This window comes from Elephas maximus, chromosome 12 (assembly GCF_024166365.1).
Source record: "Elephas maximus indicus isolate mEleMax1 chromosome 12, mEleMax1 primary haplotype, whole genome shotgun sequence".
NCBI classification, from domain to species: domain Eukaryota; kingdom Metazoa; phylum Chordata; class Mammalia; order Proboscidea; family Elephantidae; genus Elephas; species Elephas maximus.
In genome coordinates this window covers 96,113,985-96,139,184 of record NC_064830.1, presented here as the reverse complement: position 1 = coordinate 96,139,184, position 25,200 = coordinate 96,113,985, and the positions used below count along the sequence as shown (strand labels likewise).

Below are 25,200 nucleotides of genomic sequence, written 5' to 3'. Positions count from 1 at the left end.
CCAGGGACGATAAGCTCCTATAATGCTGGTGTAACTAGAGCACGCAGTATTGAGATGCTTTTTCTCGGCACAATTAAGCGGGGATAATTGAGTGAGCTATTTTCCCCTACGCTGGACATGCTTTTTTGCCAGCATCCATTCTCTGGAATTTCATGCCGGGACATTCGTTCTCAGCATTCTATCCAAGTTGCCCCGACCCAGTTGTTGCCATGTTCCTTCTTGGCTCACTCGTCTGTGGAGCACACGTTGGCCGAGGCCTCTTTGGGTCAGGCCAGCATTGACCACCAGGACTCAGGAAAGAGTGACCTCACACTGAGGGATACACAGTGGGATGGGGAGGGGGCTGCCGGAGCTGACAGTTATAAACTCAGGAGCGCACCAGCAAGTAGAGGGACCCGGAAAGCTCGACTCAGGCCTGGAGGGATGAGGAAGACTGCCGAGGAGAGGGGATGCCCAGCTCTGGACACGGCAGGAGGAGCTGAGCAGGCTAGGCAGGGGAGCCTGGGCGGCAGGTTGGGGTTGAGATGGGATTCTAAATGCAAGGGGAGGCAGATGTGGAACCAGGGAAAGGTGGTTCACCTGTCTCCCCTCCTCTGAGCCAAGAGGACCTGGCAGTGGCTTTGGGACACCATGTGGCCTCTGCTGCCCACACTTACCACTCCAGAGCCCCCAGGTCGCACAGCACTTGGGAACACCTCTGCAGAGCTCAGATCCAGATGTGAGAGGGGAGCATTGGGGCTGTGGAGCTAGAAGGTGTCCTCAGGACATCTGGATCAGCTGGTGGCATAGAGCGTAGTGGTGCAGGCAGCTCATGCAGGCACATCACAGCCTTGGCCACCGGCTCGCCTGAGCCAGCGGTGACCCCTCACAGGGTCAGGGTTATCGCCAGGTGGGTCATGATGCCAGAAAACAGCCAAGCTAAGGCCAGGGCTGGCCCCCAGCCCAGGGCAGCCCCACAGGAGCCACCAGGTGGAGGTGATGTGGATGGAGCCTGGTTCAGCGAACTGGAAGCCCACTTGGGGCTCTGACTCACGCCAGGGGCATGAGACCATGTGTCTCCCTGCCTTGTGGCATCTTGGTCATGCTGACTGTGCAGTCACACCAGCTGTGTCCCCTCCAGCCCTCAGTGACCATCTGCAGCTCCTACCTGCCATGTCCTGGATGCAAGTGCAGTGAGGCATGTGGATGGTGTCACCGACACCCCGAGGGCACTTGCCCAGGGCAGACGTGCTCAGAGCTGCATTCACTCCGCCCCCAGCTAGGACCTCACTTCACCAGCTGGCCTGGCTGACTCAGGGACTGGCAGCCAGCTCTGTACACCACTGGCTACCACAGCACAGGGATCCCCTAAGGCTCAGGACACCTGGGAGGCAGACAGGAGGGTGCCGCTGGCCCAGCATCCCCACAGGTGTATCCGCAGGTGGGTAGCCAGTAGGTTCCAGGGGTCCTGAGAGGACACAACTCCTGGAGCCGGGTATGGCCCTGCCCAGGTATGGTCCTGCCCAGGTGTGGTCTCACCCAGGTGCAGCTCACACTACAGTGCTTCACTCACTGGCCTGACAGGTAGCAGCAGGGCCCTATGACAGGACACCTCCAAGTCTCAGCCCTGGGTACCAAGGTGCACTCACCACACCCAGAGCCCCCCATGTTGAGTCCTTCCACCCCCCGGGCCCCAGCCAGCTGGTGGAGACCGACGTTGGCACGTGTCCATGGCAGGGAAGGTTCACATGCTCCTGTCCGCAAAGTTTGTCACCTCCTTCAGATGGAATTTAGACATCATTGTTCTGATTACAAATGTAACACACAGTCAGGGTAGAGTCTGGAGAAGACGGAAGGCAGTGATGATGACTTTTCACCTTAGCACTCTGAGCCAGCCACTGTCACCCTCTCCATGGATTCTCTGAGGGCCTTTTTCCCTCTGTATGTAAGGGGGTGTGTGTGTGCGTGTATTGTGCACACGTGTGCATGCATTGTGCATGTGGGCACATGCACTGTGTGTGTGTGCATTCACTGTGTGTGTATGCACGCCTGTGTGCATGTATGCCTACATGTGTGTGCATGTGTGTACACAACATGTAGTAACCGTGTAGGGCTTTTTTCCCAGCACGAAATTTCAAGGCTCACACCCTACTTGGATGAGCTATAAACACATGAAAGGGCTCAGAAGGTGTCAGATTCCCAGCCCGAGAACCCGTATCTTCCTTTGAAGATGGAAACGCTCTGATTTTCTTAGAGCCTAATCAGGGCAGACAATCTCCTTTCTCTCAGCTTTGAGACTGAGTGTCTACACACAGCCCAGGTTCTGACAGGTACAAGTGGGTGGCCCCCAGCAGAGGGGCAGATGGCCACCACAGCCATGACCTTTGGGAGAAGAAACCTGCCTTTGCTCCCACCGTGACTGGGGAGGCATGTCAGGGGTGGGATCTGGTAGAAGACCTGACCCCTCAGTGGGCACAGGCTGAGGCAGCTTCCTTCACAGGAGAAGCTGGCTGGCGGGCAGGGGCCTCGGAATGGGGACTTGGGGTGGGGCTCTCAGGCTGGGGAGCCATCCCTTTTAGTCCGGGCTGAAGTTGGCTCAGAGATTTCCTCAACACTAATTATCACTTGGAGCACAATTCTGGTCTGACATGCATGGGTTTGCCATGAGTCAGAGTCAGCTTGATGGCAACTGGGTGATTATTACCAGGGAGTCCCTGGAGGTGCAAATGGTTGACACACTCGGCTGCTAACCAAAGGTTGATGGTTCGAGTCCACCCAGAGGCCTGACGATCTACTTCTGAAAAATCAGCCACTGAAAACCCTGTGGAGCAGAGTTCTACTGTGACACACATGGGGTCGCTATGCGTCAGAGTTGACTCAACAGCAGCTGGTTGGTGTTGATGATTACCGTTACTCGGCATGCCCCCTGAGCCAGGTGCCTTTACATACCCACCTTAGGTCTCCTCAACCACCCTGGACTACAGACAAGACTCAAAGAAGTTCGTCAGTGCGCCCAGGGCCACACAGCCTCTAGGTGGCCAAGCTGGGATGGGGAGCTCTGGCTGAGGAACTCTAGAGCCCCAGCCTTGGGATAGCTGTCCAGCCGAGGGCGGAGCAACTGGAGGGGATGGGCCGGCAGAGGCTGAGTCTGAGGGCAGCTGCAGGCAGGAGCCAAGTGGGCAGTGAGTACCTAGCACATAGTAGGGCTCAGGTCATGCTGCTGAGCAAGTGACTGACCACACTGTCCCCACAGAGCCACTGTCACCAGCTCCAAGGGTCTTCCTGAGCTGGAAAGGAACTTCTATCCCTAGAGTGGGCTTCCCCGAGGTCTGCCTCCTTTCCAGGCACTCAGAGGAGAGGTCTGTGGATGCCAAGTGGGGTAGGGTGGCAGGGTGGGACTGGGGTTTGGAGGAAGCAAGCTCCTGGAGCCATGTCCCCATTGGCTGCATGTTGCCCACAGATCGGATATGAAATTTTCAAACAGCCACCGACATTACTCAGGAGAGCAAGGGAGAGGCCAGCCAGAAGCCCTCTTGTGTCTGAGGATACAGGGAGGGCCCGGTGTGGGGGACCCAAGGGTCTACCCCGATTCTGTGGCTAGAGCTTTGCATGCTACTGCCTCAGCACCTCCCACGACCTACCCAGGATCCCCCAACCCACTGCCCACTTCTGTCCTCGGACCCAGAAGAGCCGAGTCCAGAGCCCTGCCCCAGGGAGCCAATGTGCGATGGGGGAGAGCAGAAAGACCTGAATAATCACCACCCAAAGCTGCAAAGATGGCAGCCATGCCAAGAGCTGGGATGGGACTGGGGTCCGTGCTGTAAATTCTTGTGGGCCTACTATTCTCAAGTTGTTCTGGGCTCTGGGGAAACAGGCTCCAGGAACGGAAGGCTGTGGAGTAGGGGTGTCAAAGCTAAGTGCGGGTGGAGGAAGTAAGGGAGGAGCCTAGGGGGGCAGAACAGCCAGACCATGGAAGAGGAGGAGGAGGTCGGTCTGGGAGGGGAAGCTTTTACCCCAGTGAGATGAGACCCACTAGAGGGTTTAAGGCAAGAAGCTCACAATCTGCCATCCATCAGATAATAGACACAGGCAAGGGGGGAGGTACCATTCATGGGATTCAAACCACAGGCAAGCAGGTAGGTACTGTCCATCAGACATAGACCACGGCCAAGGGCGGAGGCAGGGACCAGGGCAGGGTCCTGCGCTGGCCCAGGGCTTTCCACTTTGACTCTACTGACACAGGGCCTGGATCATTCTCTGCAGTGGGGGCATCCTGTGCACTGTAGAGTGTTGAAAAGCATCCCCGGCCTCCACTCACTGGATCCCAGTAGCACCCCCCCCCCCGCCCCCGCCACCAACTGCGACAACAGAAAATGTCTCCAGATACTGGCCAATGTTCTGAGGTCCAAACCACCCCTCTTCTCTTGTATTGTCTCTGCAGCACTCGCACTGGGAGGACAGTGGCCTCGTTCGGGGCTGCGACCGTGGGTTTTAAGCTATGCTCAGGTCGGGGTGAACTGTGACAGAGAGGGCAGAGCCTTGGAGGGGCAAGTGCTACACCATGGGGCGTGGTAGAAGTGGTGTGAGAGAAAGAAGGGGCCGAGGGTGGCTGAGTGTCCAGGCCTGTGAATGCCAGCAGCAGAGGCCTTTTACCTGGGAGGGAGGGGACGGGGACCCTCCAGGAGGTGATGGAGGGTGAGCCAAGAGGGACGAAGGGCAGTTTCCTATGCAGTGGGGGGAAGGGAGCTCCAGAGCAAAGGAGACGGCAGAGTCTAGGGAACTTGGTGCCAAGAATCAAAAACAATAATGATAGTTCAGCAAGATTCAGTACTTACTAGGCAAGGCCTCTCAGGCAGGGAGGGATGGGGGAGCCCTCTGTGGATGGCCCACCACCCTGGCCACAGTCCCCCGGGTAGTGGCAGGTTGGCCAGCCGGAGCCAGCTTCTGACGCTATGAGCTGGCAGAGCAGGAAGACATGTTTGGAAAACGAAGCTAACTTTGTGGATGGTCCCTGTTCAGGCCTCCATGGCTCAGACCTGCTCCCCTTAGCTGGGGGTGTGATGGGGGGCAGGACCTTGGCTCTGCTTCTCCCCACCTGTGCCAAAGCCCTGTTTCTGCCTGGGAACATTCGCCCGTGCCCAGGTGGGACCTACACTCTCCAGGGGCGATTTTGCTCAGCTATGCAGTCAGGACAGCAGAGGGCCCAGGAGCATGAGGCCACCAGGGAGATGTTCTACCCATGGTAACTCTGGTGAAATCAAGAGGTTTCACTCCACATGGCTGCAAAGCCTCCTTCAAGCCGTCATGGGGAAACGCATCTGGGAAGGGGGCTCTTGATCAGGCCTGACCCAGTAGCCCACAGGCCTCTGCTCCAGGCTTTTGCTCATTCAACAGTAGCTGTGTGCTGGGTGCTGCTTCCTCTGGTGAATGCCTACATATCTTTCCAAACTCAGGTTAATATTACCTCTCCACCATTGCCCCCTTCCCTCCATCCATCCACTTGTGCTAGACTTCTCCCTCCTTTGGACCCCTGCAGTTCCTTGAACAGGATTCAATGGGTGGATGTGATAAAGGTGGATGGGATTGGGTGAATGGATGGACGGACGGACAGATGGATGGATAGATGGATAGGAGAGGGAAAGATAGATGGAGAAAGGTTGAACAGAAAGTAGAAAAACAGTTGGAAAGACAAAGGGAGAGTTGATGAAAAAGGGGAGACAAATACAGAAGGGAGGCTGGACTCCCTTCCTCTCCTCATATCCCACCTTGTGTCCTACCTTCAGTCAAACTTGTCTTAATGTAATCGCCCAAGCACAGCGTGACATTTCCTACCTCTAGAGCTATTAAAATCCCATGCATCCTTCACAGTCCACTTTTTAAAATTAAATTATTTTCTAAATATAATACCATGTACATGGTAAAAATATATATATATCTATATCACACTCTACAAAAGGGTAATCAGTTTCTTATGAATCCTTCCAGGGAGTCACGACCCATTGTTTTAAACATTTTATTACAGAGCATTTCAAATGCAAAAGGCAGAGAAAATAGTATAATGAACCCCCCTTCACCAGCTTTCATCATTATCTGCATCTGGGCAATCTTGATTCATCTCTCCCTCTCCTGCCCCCCCCACTCTGGGTTATTTATAAATAATTCAGATTTTCAGAGGCCCAGTGTCCTCTCATGTTGGAATTTTGTCGTTTGTCTCACCTGGTCCAAGGTCTTCTGGTCCAAGGTTCAATTCAGGACCCCATATTGCATTTAGTTGTGTCTCCTTCCAGTTGCCATTGATTCAACCCCGACTCACGGTGATCCCATGTGTGTCAGAGTAGAACTGAACTCCGTAGGGTTTTCAATGGCTGTGACCTTTCGATAGATCTCCAGGGCTTTCTTCCAAAGTGCCTCTGCGTGGATTCGAACCACCAACCTTTCAGCTAGTAGCCGTGCACTTAACCGTTTGTGCCACCAAGGGACTCTTGGTGTCTCCTTAGTCTCCTTCAGTCTGTGACCTTCCTTTTGTCTGTCTTTACGTTTCATCACCTTGACACTGGAGAGTACTGGTCAGTTATTTTATACAGCGTCCCTCAGTTTGGGTGTGGCTGGTGTTTTCTCATGATTAGTGTAAGGTTCTGCATTTCTGGGAGGAAAACCACAGAGGTGATGCTGTGTCCTTCTCCAGGCACCATACCAGGGTATGTGATGTCAATATGCCTTATTACTGAAGATGTTGACCTGGATCACTTGGTTAAGATGGTTTCTTCCAGGTTTCTCCACTGTAAAGTTGCTATTTTTCCCTTTATAATTAGTAAGCATTATGCGGCCAGACATGTTGAGAACGTGCAGATAACATGCTTCTCATCATACTTTTGTTCACTCATTTTAGCACTCATTGGTGGATCGTGCCTGCAAACTGTTGTGTTGGCCTAATGGTGATTTCGGCTTCCGTTACTTCTACGTGTATTAATTAGAATTCTACTGTAAGGAAGAGCTGCCTCTTCTCCCCAGTTTAGTATTGACCCAGTCATTTAAGTGAAGCACAGTTCTACTGTGCACACACGGGATCACCATGAGTCAGGATGACCTCTACAGCAACCAGCTTGAGTTTTTTGGTTTTTATTTATGTAAACTCATGAGTGTGTGTTTTATTCTAGGGGTTATAATCCACTACTCTATTGCTGCCCAAATGACTTTGGCCATTGGGAGTTCCTTCAAGTTGACTCTCATGTCCTTCTTTAATATTTTTTATTTTGAAATAAATATAGATTCACAGGAAGTGGCAAAGAAATTACAGAGAAGTCCTGTGTACCCTTCACCCGGTTTCCCCCATAGATAATACCTTGCAAAATATACTACAACAATATCAAAACCAGGAAATCAACAGTGGTACAGACTGTAGCGATTATCCAGAGTTCACCAATTATATAGGCATTCTGTGTGTGTGTGTGTATTCTCTCTGTGTGTGTGTGTGTGTGTGTGTGTGTGTGTAGCTCTGTGATTTTATTATATGTGTGGATTTATGTAACCACCATCACAGTCAACATACAAAACTGCACCATCACCACAAGGCTCCTTCATGGTGCTCCTTTATAGCCACACACACGTCTCCCCCCCCCCATCCCTAACTCCTGGTAACCGCTAATCTGTTCTTCATCTCTATAATTTTGTTATTCATGAATGTTTATAAATGGAACCATACAGTAGGTATCCTTTTGAGTTTGGCTTTTCTCACCCAACATAATTTCAGTGAAGTTCATGCAAGTTGTTGCATATGTCAATAATGTGTTCTTTTTTATCGCTGAGTAGTGTTCCATGTTATGGCGGTACCAATTTGTTTCATCAGTCACCCATTGACATGGTTTCTAGTTTGGAACTGTTATGAATGAAGCCTCAAATGAACATTCTCGTACAAGTTTCTTTGTAAAAGTAAATTATTGTTCTCCAGGATAAATGCCCAAGAGTGCGATTGCTGGGTCATATGGTATGTTCATTTTCAGTTTTAAAAGAAACCGCCAAACCATTTTCCAGAATGGCTGCTTCATTTTACATTTCTACCAGCAGTGTCTGAGTGACCCAGTTTCTCTGCATCCTCGCCAGCACTGGATGTTGTCACCATTTTTTATTTTAGCCATTCTCGTAGGTGTATAGTTATATCTCATTGTAATTTCAATTTGCATTTCCCTGATGGCGAATGATGGGAACATCTTTTTATGGGCTTGTTTATTATCGCCTGTCCTCTGTGTTGAAATGACCATATGTGTCTTTTGTCTATTTTCTTATCGGATTGTTTGTTTTTATAGTGTTGAGTTTTGAGGACTCTTTATGTATTCTAGATGCTAGTTCTCTGTCCAATATGTGATTTGCAAACATTTTCTCCCAGTGTGTAATTTGTCTTTTGATACTCTTAATAGGATCGTTTTCAGAGCAAGAGTTTTTAGTTTTGATGAGGTCCAGTTTATCAATTCTTTTTTTCCTTTGTGGATCATGCTTTTGGTGTCAAGTCTAAGAACGCTTTGCCTAGTTCTAGGCCCCAGAGATTTTCTTCTGTGTCTTTTTCTGTTTCAAGCTTTATAGTTTCATGTTTTACATTTAAGTCTATGATCCATTTTGAGTTAAATTTTGTATAATGTATGAGGTTTGGGTCAGAATTCCTTTTCTTATTTATTTTTTTAAGCTGACTATCCAATTGCTGTAGTGTGTTTGTGGAAAAGGCTATCCTTCCTCCATTGAATTATTTTGCACTTTTGTCAAAAACTAATTGGGCACATCTGTGTGTGTCTCGGAAACCCTGGTGGCGTAGTGGTTAAGTGCTACGGCTGCTAACCAAAGGGTTGGCAGTTCAAATCCACCAGGCCCTCCTTGAAAACTCTGTGGGGCAGCTCTACTCTGTCCTATAGGGTCGCTGTGAGTTGGAATCAACTCAACGGTGCTGGGTTTGGTTTTTGGTTTGTGTGTATCTCTTTCTAGGTTCTCTGTTCTGTTCCATTGTTTATCCCTCGGCCAGTACCACATGATCCATACTTCATGGTAGCTATATGTAGTACTCTACGTAGTGATGTAGTAACATCACTCCACCGGTACCACACTGTATACTTCATAGTAGCTACGTAGTACCTCTCCTGTACTGTATGGTAACCCTTAATGTTGGGAAGAGTGACTCCCCCTACTTTCTTCTTTTTCAAAATGATTTTGGCTATTGTAGGACCATTCCTTTTCCATATAAATTTTAGAATAAGTTTGTTGGGTATGTCTACAAAAAAATCTTGCTGAGATCTTGATAAGAATTGTGTTAAACCTACAGATCAGTTTGGGGAAAATTGACATCATTACTCTGTTGGATCTTCTGATCTAAAATATTCTTTTTATTTCTTTCACCAACATTTTGTAATTTTCAGCATGCAGATCCTGCACAAGTTTTGTTAGGTTTGTACTTAATAATTTAAAATTTTTTTTGGAGCAATTGTAAATGATACTGTCTTTTGTTTTGCTTTTGCTTGCTGTTACTTTGTAGAAATATGATTGGTTTTTTTTTTTGTTTGTTTGTTTTGGCATGTTTATCTTATTTCCTGCAGCCTTACTGAACTCACTTATTAGTTCTAGGTTTGTTGTTGTTTTTGTTTTGTTTTTTTGTAGATTCCTTGGGGTTTTCTACATAGACAATTGTGTCATCTGCAGATACTGTTGTGATGTGCTGTTGAGTCAATTACAACTCATAGCGACCCTGTCAGACGGAGTAGAACTGCCCCATAGGGTTTCCTAGGCTGTAATCTTTATATAGAAGCAGAGCACCACGTCTTTCTCCCACGGAGCCATTGGGTGGGTTCCAACTGCCAACCTTTCAGTTAACAGCCAGCTGAGCACTTAACCATTGAGCCACCAGGGCTCCTTCATCTGCAAATAGAAACGATTTATTTCTTTCTTTTCAATTTGTATGCCTTTGATTTCTTTTTCTTGCCTTAATGCCCTGGCTCGGACTCCCCACACTGTGTTGAATAAGAGTTGTGAGGGCAAACATTTTCAAATTATTTCTGATCTCAGAAGGAGAGTCTTTTACCATAAAGAATGATGGTACCTGAAGTTATTTATAGATGCTTTTTATCAAGTTGAGGGAGTTTCCCTGTATTCCCAGTTTGCTGAGTTTTTTTTTGTTTTGTTTTGTTTTTAATCATGAGTAGATGTTGAATTTTGTCAATACTTTTTCTGTATTTATTGATAGAATCATGTGATCTTTCTTCTTTAGGCTCTGGATATGGTCGATTACTCACTGATTGATTTTTTAATATTTAACCAGCCTTCCATATCCAGAAGAAATTCCACTTGCTTGTAACGTATTATTCTTTTAATGTATCTCTGGATTCAACTAGTTGATATTTGTTGAGGTTTTTTTTTTTTTTAGTCTAAGTTCATGAGAGAGATTGATCATAATTTTTTTCATGCTATCTTTGTCTGCTTTCGGTACCAGGATAATACTGTGTGGGGAAGTGTTCCCTCTATTTTCTGGAAGAGATTGTGTAAATTTGGTGTTAATTCTTGTCTAAATGTTTGATAAAATTCTCCAGTGAATCTATCTGGGACTGGAGATTTCTTTTTGAGGGGCTTTTTAAGTAAAAATTCAATCTCTTTAATGGTTATAGGACTATTCAGGTTATCTGTTTCATCTTGACTAAGTTTTGATAGTTTGTGATTTTCAAAGAATTGATCTAGTTCTTCTAAATTGTCAAATTTACAAGCATAAAGGTTTTGGTGGTATTTTTTTATTATCATTTTAATAGCTGCAGAATCTGTTGTAATATTCCCAGTTTCATTTCTGATATTAGTATTTTCTGTTTTCTCTCTTTTTATCTGTTAGTTTTTTTTAGAGGTTTATTGATTATTTTGATATTTTTCAGAGGACTAGCTTTTTGTTTTAATAATCTAATCTATGGTTGTCCTGTTTTCAATTTGTTTGCTCTCGTTCTTATTATTATTTCCTTCCTTCTGCCTGCTTCGGATTTATCTTGTTCTTTTTTTAGCTTCTTGAAGTAGGAACTTAGGTGATTGGTTTGAGACCTTTCCTCTTTTTCAGTAAACATTTCCCATTGCTGTCGAGTCGATCCCAATTCACAGTGGCCCTATAGGATGGAGTGGAACTGCCTCATAGGGTTTAGAAGGCTGTAATCTTTACCGAAGCAGACTGCCACATCTTTCTCCCACAGAGCAGCTGGTGAGTTCAAACTGCCAACCTTTCAGTTAGCAGATAAGTTCATAAGGAGCCCTGTTACCTCTAGCCATGCTCCATGGGAGAAAACATCTGGTGATCTGCTCCTGTAAAGACTCGACAACAGTGGGTTAATGTAAGCATTTAGTGCTATAAATTTCCCTCTCAGCAATGCTTTGGGTGCATCCCACAATTTGTGATATATTTTATTATGATTTTTCATTCAGTTTCTATGTATCTTTCCCCCCTTTGAGAATTCCTTCTCTTCAACCCATGGCTTGTTTAGAAGTATGTTGTTGAGTTCTGATTTCTGTGACCTTTTGACACGACCTTGTCATTTTTGGAGCACGGCCTCACTTTATAGCTCCAGAAGATACTGCAGCCTCATCTTGTAGTCCCTGCTTCAGCCCTCGAATCAGCCACTTCTTCAAGATGTGATGTTGTTATTGAGTGCTGTTGAGTCAATTCCAGCTCATAGTGACCCCATGTGACAGAGTAGAACTGTCCCATAGGGTTTTCTAGGCTGTAATCTTTATGAGAGCAGACTGCTACATCTTTCTCCTGTGGAGCGCTGGTGGTTTGAAATACAGACCTTTTGGTTAGCAGGTGCATACTTAACTGTTGCGCCATGAGTGACTTTTTAAAAAAACATAAACACTGTCTTAATGCTGCTATGGTAGAAATAACACAAGAAATAAATTTATTTTCTCACAGTTTAGGAGGCTAGAAGTCCAAATTCAGGGTGCCAGCTCTAGGGGAAGGCTGTCTGTCTGTCAGCTTTGGAGGAAGTCCTTGCCTCAGCTTTTCTAGCAGGCCATCTTTGTAGGTCCTTGTCTACCTTCATTATCTTCAGATAGTGTTGATCATCCCCCATGTCTGCTTTCTTCTGTACCTAATCTGCCCCTTTTGTATCTCGAAAGTGATTGGCTTAAGACACACCCCATGCTCATATGGCCTCATTAACATAACAGAACTGTTCCCAATTGGGGTCACATCCACAGGCATGGGGTTAGGATTTACAACACTTTTTTTTTTAATTGAACTTTAGATGAAGGTTTACAGAACAAACCAGTTTCTCATCGAACAGTACGCACATTGTTGTATGACATTGGTTGACAACCCTATGACATGTCAACACTCTCCCTTCTCAACACTAGGATTTCCATTACCAGCTTTCCTGTTCCCTCCCTGGTGTGCCCCTTTAGTCTTGCCTTGTTCCATGGGCCTGTTCAATCTCTGGCTGAAGGGTAGACCTCAGGAGTAACCCTGTTACTGAGCTGAAAGGGTATCCAGGGGCCATACTCTCAGGATTTCTCCAGTCTCTGTCAGGCCAGCAAGCCTGGTCTTTCTTTTTGAGTTAGAAATTTGTTCTACATTTTTTTCTCCAGTTCTGCCTGGGACCATCTATTGTAATCCCTATCAGAGCAGTTAGTGGTGGTAGTTGGGCATGATCTAGTTGTACTGGACCCAGTCTGGTGGAGGCTGTGGTAGTTGTGGTCCGTTAGTCCCTTGGACCAACAACACATATTTTGAGGACACAGTTTAATCCATAACAACCACAGTGCCACCATTACATATAAACAATATTAAAATAACTCCCCACTATCCTGGTAGTGCAGTGGTTAAGTGCTCGGCTGCTAACCAAAAGGTCAGCCATTTGAACCTACCAGCTGCTCTGCAGGAGAAAGATGTGGCAGTCTGTTTCTGTAAAGATTACATCCTTGGAAACCCTATGGAGCAGTTCTACTCTGTCCTATAGGGTTGCTATGAGTTGGAATCAACTCAGGTGGTGGGTTTTTGGTTTATCTTAAAATAGTGTTCACATTTCCTGGATGCCTTACGATTTGATTGTATTATTTAAATTCTGCTCATTGGAATCAGGACTTGAGGTCCCTCACTTTGTGGCAGCTTTAATCTCGACCCCTCCTCCGTCACGTGGCTTCCTGGTGTTTTCTTCAGTGCCCTCAGCAGGAAGGGTCCTGCTCTCACGGGAGCCCTGCACACCTTGCACCTGCCCGTGAGCCACACCCCACCTGGAAATAGGGGCTACCCAGGAGGGAGTGACTGGGTGCCTTCTTAAGCCCAGGTTGCTCCCCTGTCAGGAAGCAGCAGGAGTACCTGTCCTGGGTGCTGTCCTCGGGCTAGGGCCCCGCAAGGCTGGGCAGGGATGAGGCCAACATTCACAAAATCCCATTGGTACCCCACATGCATGAGCATGTTACAGGATGCACGTAAACCTCGTGTTAGAGTGACCACAGCAGCAGTGCTGGGACCCTGACATCAGAGGTTCCGCTGCCGGTGATGCCCACCCCGCCTCCCCGCCCCCGCACCTCCCCTTGACTCAGCTAGTCTCCTCTGCTGCCACCTGGACCACCGGCTTCCAGGCCTGGGCTAAAGGCCTTGGAGCCAGGCCGGCACTCTCCATCCCAAGTAGAAGGAGGCCCAGCCAGGTCGGAGGCGCAGAGCCTGGTATCTGCCCGCAGATGGGCAGCACAGTGTCTTCATGAGGGCACCCGTCACCTCCACACACAGAGGGGAACTTCAACCAGAGATACAGACTGCATCAGCCCATAAATACTCCCAACCAACCAACACATCTTCCTGGGCAATTTGCTTTTTAAAAAATTGTGCTCTAATTTTAAGTGAACAGCCCCTAATTATAGTGATTTACAAGGTACCTGGGGACCGGGTGATATTTGAGCATGGCGGAGTACGGCGACAAGATTGATCGCTCAGCGTAATTCACTCGACACGTTCTGATAACACTGGGCTGCAGCGGGCTCTGAGAGGGAAATGGACCCCTTCTAATCAGCGGGAACCATGTCCAAGCAGGAGCTCTGGGCCAAGGAGCCTGGACACCAGGGAGGTGGAGTCAAGCAGGGCCAGGGCCTAGGCTGAGGGAAGCTGGGAGCCTCGGGACAGCTGTTGGGGTCCTGCCCCCTGCCCACCTAGGACTGCCTGCAGGGCAGGTTCGGCTCATAATCTGATGCTGGCATTTTGCAAACACTTGGATTTGCTTTGTTTTGGGTGTTTGAGATCAGAAAGAATCCCGATCACTCTTGCTTCCTGCCCCCTACATCCTGCTCCCTGTAAGCACTCTGGTCACCACCGTGGCCCAGTTGTGGAGCAGCGTGTCCACTTCAACCTTGGCTGGCAGAGCTGACCTTTATCTCACCCGTTGTCCGAGAACTATGCAAGATTGGCCCAGAGAAGGTCCTGAATGATGTTGGGAGGGTGGATGATGGGCCTAGAGGTGGCCTTGATGTTGGTCTTCACTAAGGTTTGCCTGTGACCCTAGTGTGCAGTGACAGCTACCAGGTCTGTTCCAAATAAAGAATGGTCAAGACCCCGCAGCCTGCAGGGTCTTGGGGCAGGGCTCAGAGAATGGCTGTTTTTCTGTCAGAGAGAGGTGGGGCCAACCAAGGACTACCCACATGGGTGGGCAGGGGAGACTGGTAGAGCGTGATGTTGTTGAAGAGGCACCCCCAGGTTAGGAGGGCAGAATACAAGGCCTGCGGGCTTTTCGACCCTGATCTACAGAGGCCAGCTCGGGGGCCCCCAGCCACCCTGGACAGAGCCAGCACCCGTGGATGCCACTGACAGCCTGACCAGACTCAAACAAGGTGGGGCCCATGGGGCTTGTCGTTCCGTTTCTGCCGCCCTCCCCCTATGCCCCCGCCGCCAGTGCCTACCCCCGAAGTTCCCGTTTCTTCCCCTGACAGCTGCCGGAGAATCAGCCCCTTCTGACATTTAGGGGGGAAAAAACATTCAGAATCAAGAGCAGGAGGCAGAAATGAAAGGATTTTCTTGGTAAAAGGTCAGAGTGGTTTCTCTTATTTTTGTTTAAAAATGGTTTGTGTTGAACTATGACAAGGCTAAGTATATTATCGGGCAGCAGGCCAGGGAGGGCCGCCCAGGAGAGGGCGGGGAGCAGAGTGAGGGGGGACGGGGGTGGGGAATACACAGAACAAACGAGGCAGGGACAGACACAGGACAGGTTGGGCACAGGGGACAGTGCTTAAAGGTCATCAAGGGGCCACTGAGGCAGCACCTGCGGGTCTGGGTCTCAGGGAGGGAGGGATTGCGGCCCCATGCTGAGCTGGGTCCTGCTGAGATCAGCCTGCCCTTTCCTGGGAGTCTTAAAGAGAGCACACCCCGTACAGGCATGTCCAGCTCCGTAGGGAAGGAGCATGCTCAGCTGCCCAGGGTCCCCCAGGTTATCAGCCTGTGAAGTCAGGCTGCAGAAACGGGGGCTCCAGGTATGAGGTGTGGTTGAGAGGACAGGTCAGCCGTGCACAGGCGCAGAGGCTCTTAGGGGCACCCTGGGGGCCACTGGGAATAGGGAGCTTCCAGAGAAACAAACCGCATTATGGAGGTATAGTCCACATACCACACAAGTCACCCTTTAAAGTGTACAGGTCGGTGGTTTTCAGTGTATAGAGTTGTGCAGCATCACCACAGTCAATTTTAGAACATTTTCATCACCCCCAAAAAGGAAACCCTGTGCCGTTTAGCTGTCACTTCCCTGAACCCCCTATCCCCAGGCCCTGGTAACCACTGGCCTACTCTGTCTCTGTGCATTTGGGATCATACAATATTTGTCCATTTGTGTCCAGCTTCTTGCACTCAACATGGTGTTGTCAAGGTTTATCCATGCCATAGCTTGTATCAGAACTTCATTTCTCTTCGTGGCTGAATAACATTCCAGTGTATGGATGGACCACGTTGTGTCAATCCATCATCTGTTGATGGACACTTGGGCTCCGTTCACTTTTTGGCTATTGTGAATAGTGTTGCGATGAATATTGGTGTACAAGTGTCGGCCTGTATTCCTGCTCTCATTTCTTCTGGGCACATACCCAGAAGTGGAATTGCTGGGTCATTCATGTGGTGACTCTGTTTAGCTTTTTGAGGAAGGGCCACCCTGTTTTCCATAGTGTCATTTTGTATTCCCTCAGCAGTGCATGAGGGTTCCAGTTTCCCCGTATCGTTGCCAATACTTGCTGTTTTCTGTCTTTTGATCCTAGCCATCCCTGTGTGAGTACAGTGGTTTCCCATTGAGGTTTTCATCTGCATTTCCCTGATGTCTAATGATGTTGAGCATCTTCTTGTGTGCTTATATTTGTACAGCTTCCTACGAGAACTGTCTGTTCAGATCCTTGCCCATTTTTAATTGGGTTGTTTGTCTTTTTATTGTTGAGTTGTCAGAGTTCTTCATGTATTCTGGATACCAGTCCCTCACCAGACACATGTTTGGGAAGGGAGCTTGTTGGGAAGGAAGATTCAGGGGCGGGGGCAAGTGTGTCCACCTCCTCCCAGCACCTGGATGGCCGTCAGCTAGTTCTGCCCCTCCCAGACCCCAGGTGGTTGGTCCTCTGACCAGAGGACAGATTTGAGGCTGTGTGCTGGTAAGAGCTGTCTGGATATGGGGTGTCTGCCTTGGGAAACAGGAACCCCACCCCCAGTCCTTAGGACTGTCAAGGGTCACTGGGCATGTCTCCTGGGGCACATCCCCTTCCAGCCTTGCGGCTCTACACATACAGTGGCCCGGCAACTGTGGCCCAGAGAGGGGATGGCCTGCCCTGCCCCCTGTGCTGACGGGGCTACACTGGATTGGATATGCATTGAGTGGAATTGTTACCTTCTGCTGGCATGGGCTGGCTCTCCATGGCTGCCTCCCTATCCAGTCCCTCCCCCTTCAGCTGCCTCGCTGAGCAAGGCTTATCTGAGAGGCTCTGACATTGAGGCCAACAAGGGTCAGGGCGAGGTCAGCTCTAGGACCACACAGCTGGTCCTGACTCATTGCCCTTCACTGTATGACATAAGAGAGACAACTCATCACTCTGTGCCTCAGTCCTCCCATCTGTAAAATGGGGCAATGATGGAACCTACCTCATGGTGTTGTTAGGAAGATCAAATGAGGTAATTCCTATAAAGCGCTTAGAGCAGTGCCAGCAGTCAGTGCCCTAAGCCACCAATACCACCATCACCATCATCACCACCACCGCCGTCACCACCGTCATCGCTACCATCACCATCACCACTACCATCATCACCATCATTAGCATCACTGATACCATCACCGCCACCATCATCACCATCACCACCATTGCCACCATCATCACTACGTTCACCACCATTGCCACCACCGCCACCATTGCCACTGTGGAAGTGTGAGGGTGGGAGGGGGTTGAGGTCAGCCTGGAGGAGGCAAGGAGCTGGAGTTTGGGCCCCAGGCTTCAGACTCCAAGTCCCATGCTCTAGAATTCCAGAAAAGCAGGTGAAGTTATTGCCGTCAAGAAACAGCACTGCCTGGTGGGAAATATCTAGATGTGGTCAGACAGGGCTTGGTGGGGCTGCATGAGGGTACCCCACCCTGGCTGACTGGGGCTCCAGAGGCTCCTGGCTCTGTACTGCCCAAGCCCCTCCTGTAGGCCAGCCCTCGTGGTCCTGGGCCTCTGGCTCCCCGTTGCTCACGGGCTGGTGTAGGCAGGGGCAGAGAGACCCGCCCAGGCCACTGCCGTGCTCACCCCCTTCCTTCTGTGTCTCCCACCTCACCTGCAGGCCACAGGACCCTCGGGGGCCAAGATGCAGCTGCTGGAGACGGAGTTCTCCCGCACAGTCGGCGAGCTCATCGAGCTGCACCTGCTGCGCCAGGACAGCATCCCAGCCTTCCTCAGCTCCCTCACCCTCGACCTCTTCAGCCGCCAGACCGTGGCCTAGCAGCAGCCATGGGCTCCCACAGGACTGCTCAGCCCCCAGCTTTGCGAGGGGGCTTGGCAGCCAGAGGTGCCTGTCTGGCCTGTCCCTGCGCTCCAGCCCCACTCAGCCAGCCCACCTCCCACCCTGCCCGCTAGCTCCTGGGACCCAGGCCCCTGGCCCCTCAGCCCCAGGTCTTCTCCCTCTGCGCAGGTGGATGGCAGTAACCTGACTGATGGTCAGAACTTTGTCACTGTCCAGGAGGCCAGCACTTGTGCATGCCAGCCACACAGCCACACTCACAGGCATACACACTCACGCACCCATGCTCGCATGCGCACGTGAATGCACACACACTCACATACCCACACTCACATGCACATGCTCACGTGCACACTCGCACTCACGCGGACATGCACATTCGCACACATCACACTCGTGCATACACTACGCAGGTGCACACACACACCTGTGCTCCTAGAGGCGCACCTCTGCCTGCAGGGGCAGAGCTACTCAGGAATGTCCTGGCCCAGCCCCCACCCCTCTCTTCCAGATCACAGAGCTCCCGAGCTCCCTGGTCTGCCAGGGAGGCCTCACTGCCTGACTTGGGCACCCAGGTCTTCCACCCCCTACATCCTGGAGGTTGGGGCTCCAGGCTGCTCTGGGGGTCAGGCCCTGGGCAGACTGAGGGACTGCCCACTGCCCTGTCCTCTCCCCAGGTGCCCTCATCCCACCTGCCCCAACCCCCACGCTTCACAGAGCCAGTTGTCTAGGAAGCCAGGGGGAACCTTGCTTCTTAGGAAATAAAATTTTCTCCTGCTCTCAGCCTGGCTCTTCGTGGTTTATCTGAGACCCAAGCACAGGTTGCCCACTGCTCATGCCCACACCACCGGGGACAGGCCAGCACTCGGGGGAACGGGGGCAGACGCCACCCCCACTGAGTGGGCAGCTCGATGAGGAGGGATGGTCATGCCACCTGTTGCCACCATGGCCTTCCTGCCAGAAGTCCTGTCTCCAGCCAGTGGGTGTGGTCACGTGTGGTCGAGAGGCTGTGACTCTGGCCCAGCTCCGCCCCCCACTGGTGTGTGGCCTCAGGCAGTCACTCCCTCACTGTAAGACCAGCCGACTCACCTGCCACCAGGGCTGAGAGCCAGGTCTGCCCTGTGGCCAGGTGGCCCCTGGACTCTCACAGCCCCACCAGCCTCTGATGGGAAGGCAGTTCCTTGACCCTCAGCCTCCTACCCTGTCCTTCTGCTGCTGCCCAGGGACGCTGGCAGTCAGAGCTGCTGGCAGAGCCTTACATGGAGAGGGGTGGGAGGGGAGGAGTGATAGGGGTGCCCCCAGAATCCCACCAGAAGACCACAACCACAGTGACCTCCAGGCTGCCATCCCTTATAAGCAGAACTGGCCCCTCAGTGGGGCTCTGGGGGTCTGCCTTCTGCATGCCACCTGAGAGCAAGGGTGAGGCCTGGGTGGGGGTCCTTGCAGGGCCAGCATCAGGGGGACAGGAATGGGCTGCCTTCTTGGGCAGGTGGCCCATGCTGAGAGGTGCAGCAGGGAAGCCCGGGGCACTGTGGCAGGGCCGAGGGAGATGGACCAGGCCTTGGGGTCCTGAGGGACCCACGGCTGTTGGGAGTGGTGCTCCAGGCCCTCAGGGCAGCGGCGAGGGGACAGGTCGCCCGTTGTGGAAACGGAAGCGTCACCTCATTCTTATGCACAGCCCAGCATACAGCCGCCTGCCCAGTCGTGGGGAAAGAGTCCAGGCGTCAGCACCCCTGCGCCAGGCACGCGCTCCCCTCCCAGAGCACGTGATTAACGCCCACAGAAGGGAGGTGGATTCAGCCTTGAAGACCTGCCAGGGCAAGGAAGGGGAGGGTCAGCAGGCCCCCAGGCCCTGACTCCTGGCCTTTGAGCCATCTGGGAAACTGAGCAGTGAGGTGGTGAGTGGCTGGGTGGTGGCAGAGAGCACAGGAGGCTCCATGGGGATCCAAGACTTTCCTTCCCTGAGAGGTGGGAGGGAAGAGCAGAAAGTGCTGTCCCACCCTGACACCTCTGGGCCGGATGGGGAGCAAAGGTCCCCAGAGAGCATCACCCTACTCCCGCGATTTGATTAACCTCCATTAGGTTTGCCGTCCTCTGCACGCCGACTGCAGGGGGAATTGGAATAGAATCGCATGGGGGCCACATGCAGCGTGGAGGGGCTCTCCCCTCCCCATCAGCCAGGCCACAGAAGGTTCCGGTCCTGGTAGGCCAGGGGACCCCACTTACACCAGCTCCTTGGCTATCAAATGCTAAATGGTCCTTCAGCCACTAATGACTAAATTTAGGGATTAGTGCCGCAGTTATGAGCTGTTTTTTTTTTTTTTTTTATGAGCTGTAATTGCCGGGTTGTGACTGGATTTGGTGTTAGACGACTTCCTCAGCCACCTCGGGGCTGCCCCCACTCCTCCCCCGACTCCCTGCCACCCAGGGCCAACCCCATCCCCCATTGGCCTGGCATCGGAGCTGCAAGCCCCTAAAATGAGCAATTATTTACTTTGTAGGTTCAGTTTGTGTTCTAGAAATATCCACTGGATAAATGGGTAAATCGCTGGGGTTTTCTCTAGCTCCTCAGTTCTCTGAATGGATTCTTGAACAGCATGGTCAATGTTCTAGGCAGACAGAAATGCAGATTCCCAGGCCCTCCCCAGACCTGCTGGACCAGAATCTGCATTTTAAGAGGCTCCTCAGGCCTCAGGAAGTCTGATTGAAACTCTCCAATTTACATAGCTCTTCCCCATCTAGGAGCCTCCCCTACCCTATCGTGACCCCGAGAGTTGGTCTGACCTGTGCCCTTTTCAGAGGAGGAACCCCCATTCAGCTGTGAGTCTGTGTCAGGGCTGGGGTACACCGTGGTGTTATAGAGTGAACTGCGTCTCCCCCAAAATGCAGATGCCCTAACCCCATACCTGTGGATGACCCTGTTTGGAAATAGGATCTTTTTTGTTATGTTAATGAGGTCACACCAGACTGGGTCCTAAACCTAATCTGTTCCTAGTGGGGTCTTAGGAAAAGAGCAGAACAGACAGGCACACGTGGGGGAGACAGACACCACGTGAGGACCCACCTACAAATCAGGGATCACTGGCAGACACCAGAAATCGGGACAGAGGCCACAAAAGGAATCCACTTGACTGAGAGACCCTGATTCGGACTCCCGGCCTCCGGAACTGTGAGACGATGAATCTCTGTGGTGTTTTTTGTTATGGCTGTCCCAGGAGACTAAGACATCAGGTGTCCTGTCTGCAGATCCGATGGCCCTTCACAAATCCTGATTCTGAGTCAAACATGGTCTATTTCCCTCCTGGGTAAATGTGGCCAGGTTGCTGGGCCCAGTGCAGGCCTGGACTCTATCATGGGGCAGCCTTGGCCCAGATGGCTCAGGTCCAGGGGCCTGAATCCAGGGCCATGCACGTAAGACCGTGTGTGCACATGTGTGCATGCACACATATGCAATGAGGGGGAGGGCCTTATCAAGGGACACACAGCTAGAGCAGCCAGAGACAGACCGACGTCCAGGGCTTCCTCACCATGTGGCCCAGCCTGCCTGTCTCACTGGTTTTTTTGGTTTTTTTAATGGTAAAATATATATAACACAAAATTTGCCATATTAAGTGCACAATTCAGTGGCATTAATTACATTCATAAGGCGTGCTGGTGGCATAACAGTTAAGCGCTCAGCTGCTAACCAAAAGGCTGGTGGTTCGAACCTACCCAGTGGCTCCACTGGACAAAGACCTGGTGATCTGCTTCTATAAAAATTACAAGTCTGGGAAACCCCATCGGGCATTTTGCTCTGGCTCATGGGGTTGCTGTGGGTCATAACTGACCCCACAGCACACAATAACAACAATTACATTCATGGTGTTTACAACCATCACCACTATCCATTTCCAACACTTTTTGATCACCCCCATCAGAAACTCAGTACTAGTCCTGGTGCATTTGAATTGCCAACCTTTTGGTTAGTAGCCTTAGCTCTTAACCACTATGCCACCAGGGTTTCCTCAATACTAGCAGTCTCCCCCAGTAGTCCCCTCTTATCCACGGGAGATACGTTCCCCAAGACCCCCGCGGATACCTGAAACCACAGATAGTACCAAACACTATATGTACATATCTATGATAAAGTATAATTTATCACTTAGGCACAGTAAGAGATTAACAATAATAACTAATAATAAAATAGACCAATTATAACAATACACTGTAATAAAAGTTATGTGAATTTGTTCCCCGGGCGGCATGGAGCTGGATGGTGAGAGATTTTATCACAGTACTCATTTAACATTTTTGACCTCAGGTAACTGAAACCACGGAAAGCAAAACCACAGATAAGAGGGACTACTGTACCTCTTAAGATATAGCTCCCCATTCCTTCCTCTCCCTACTTCTGTCTCTATGCATTTGCTAATTCTGGATATTTCATAGAAGTGGGATCATGCAATATTTGTCCTTTTGTGGCTTCTTTCAGCATAAGGAGCCTTGGTGGTATAGCGGTTAAGCACTCAGCTGTTAACTCTGAAAGGTTGGTGGTTCAAACCCAACAGCTGCTCCAAGGGAGAAAGATGTGGCAGTCTGCCTCCATAAAGATTTACAGCCTTGGAAACTGTCTTGGTCATCTAGTGCTGCTATAACAGAAATACCACAAGTGGATGGCTTTAACAAAGAGAATTTTATTCTCTCATAGTCCAGTAAACTACAAGTCCGAATTCAGGGTGTCAGCTCCAGGGGAAGGCTTTCTCTCTCTGGCAGCTCTGGAGGAAGGCCCTTGTCATCGGTCTTCTCTTGGCCTGGGAGCATCTCAGTGCAGGGACCTCAGGTCCAAAGGGCGCCTCTGCTCCGGGCGCTGCTTTCTTGATGGTATGAGGTCCCCGTGTCTCTCTGCTCACTTCTCTCTTTCATACCTCAAAAGAGATTGGCTTAAGACACTACCTAATATTGTAGATCTCATCAGTATAACTGCCGCTAATCCATCTTGTTACATCGTAGTGATAGGATTTACAACACATAGGGAAATCACATAAAATGGTGGACAATCACACAATGCTGGGACTCAGGGTCCAGCTAAGTTGACAGATGTTTTGGGGGGACACAATTCAATCCATGAATTGGGAATGGGGCAGTTCTACTCTGTCCTCTAGGGTCGCTATGAGAATCGACTCAACAGCAACAGGTCTGGTTTTTTTGTTTTGTTTGTTTTCAAGGTTCATCTGTGTTGTAGCATGTATCACAACTTCATCTCCCTTTATGGCCGAGGAATATTCCATTGTATGGATAGACCACGTGTTGTTTATCCACTCATCTGCCCATGAACAACTGGGTTGTGTCCACCTTCTGCCTATCGTGAATAGTGCTACAGTGAACGCTGGTGTACACATATCTGATTAAGTCTCTCAAGCTTTTTGCGTGTACACCCAGGAGTGGAATTGCTGGGTCATATGGTAATGTCTCATTGTTTTTTAACTTTTCTTTATCTTTTAACTGCACCATTTCAACGTATTTTCAAGGTAAACAAAAATCTAACACTACGGGAGAAATATAGAGTCAAGGGCCAAAGCTCCACTTGGCTGCATCCCGGCCTCTTCAGATCTCCTGGATGGCTTTACACACCTCACATACAGACATACGAAAACGCATTGTTTTGTTTCATTTGTGTGCGTGTGTGTTTTAAAATAACTGTTTTGTTCTGTAGCTCGGTTTTTCTCACTTAACAATATGTCTTGGAAATCTTCCATGAGAACAGACACTGCTCAATTTCATCAAGCGTTTTGTTGTCGCTGTTGTTATTTCTAAAACACTTGAGACATTTTATTGAAAATGATAACATACAGAAACATCAGACTCTCATTTTAAAGTAAAATGGACGGCATCTTTCAGAGCGTCCCTGGTACCTCGAACCATTCTTGTCACTGTTTAAAACAACAAAAACAAATAAAAAACTAACTTCTAGATTCAAATCCTCACTTATAGACTTGTTTCTTGTGGCTCTGGCTTCCACCCTTGTTTTTGTTTTAAGTTTTGCCACTGTACCTTTCAAGATCCCCCGGGGGTGCAAACGGTTCATGCGTTTGGCTGCTAACTGAAAGGTTGGAGGTTCGAGTTTACCCAGAGGTGCCTCGGAAGAAAAGCCTGGTGATCTACTTCTGAAAAATCAGCCATCGAAAACCCTATGAAGCACAGCTTACACACAGGGAGTCACCATGAGTCGGGATCAACTTGACGGCAAACTGGTAACACCTTTTCAAGAACCAGCAGCCGGCATCTTTTTGGTTGGTCATGATTTCTAAGGTTTGGACTCCTTGGTGTTCTGTGCACACGCCAACCCCACTCCCACCTCGGGCCTTTGCTGCTCCACAAGTTGGAATGCTCTTTGTCAACTTTTTCAGGTACCTGCCGGGCTTGTCCGCACAGGATGGGGGTCTCAGGGTGTTGCGGATTGAATTATGTCATCCAAAAATATGTGTCTACTTGGCTAGGCCATGATTCCGAGTATTGTGTGGTTGTCCTCCATTTTGTGATCTGACGAAATGATCCTCCATTTTGTGATGTCTTATAAATCCTAGCCTCTATGCCTGTGGTTATGGTCCCATTTGGGAATGAGTTGTCCATTGTGTTAATAAGGCAGGATTAGGGTGGGATGTATCTTGAGTCACTGCCTTACTGGAGGGTGTGACTCAAGTCATCACCCTTACCCCAGTTACCACCTTTACCCCAGTCACCACCCTTATCACCTTTATTCAAGCCACGCCCTTACTTGAGTCACATCTTTTATCTACAAGAGATAAAAGGAGAGAGAAGAGACAAGAGCAGAGCTCATCCCTTAGACCCGGTGTCCTTGCGCTGAGAACCTCCTAAAACCAGGAGACACAGAGAGAGCGCTGTAATGACAGACACAGGATAAGATGGCTAGAAGCAGCAGCAGAGAAATAGTGGCAGCAGAACCCAGAGACTGGTGTGAGATGGCACAGAAGTCCACCCACAGAGCGATACAGACCTGAATGACTTCGGGCAGGAGGCTTCCTGGCAGAGTGGGGTGCCTCTGGGCACTTATTGGCAGAGCTAAAGAGCTTTGTAACACTTGTGCAAGCAGGGCAGAGGCTAGGCCAAGAGGCTGAGGGGCCGAGGGCCAGAGAGTAGCCTACCTGCAGACACCACTGAGAAGAGGCTGTCCTGATCAACACGGACTTTCCTCCAGAGCCGACAGAGAGAGGAAGCCTTCCGCTAGAGCTAGCACTCTGAATTCGGACTTCTAGCCTCCTAAACTGAGAGAATAAATTTGT

The 25,200-nt window shown here is 50.0% G+C and overlaps 1 protein-coding gene across 3 annotated transcripts in view; it reads left to right on the top strand.

Moving 5' to 3' along the window:
- The window catches only part of MAD1L1 (mitotic arrest deficient 1 like 1), a 448,177-nt gene extending 429,480 nt beyond the window's left edge, over nucleotides 1-18,697 (top strand). For all 3 annotated transcript variants that reach the window (XM_049904706.1, XM_049904707.1, XM_049904709.1), the window contains one exon: nucleotides 17,744-18,697. In XM_049904706.1, coding sequence (XP_049760663.1) covers nucleotides 17,744-17,902 — 159 coding nt within the window. In that variant the 3' untranslated portion in view covers nucleotides 17,903-18,697. The remainder of the gene's footprint in view (nucleotides 1-17,743) is intronic.
- The last annotated feature ends 6,503 nt before the right edge of the window (nucleotides 18,698-25,200 follow it).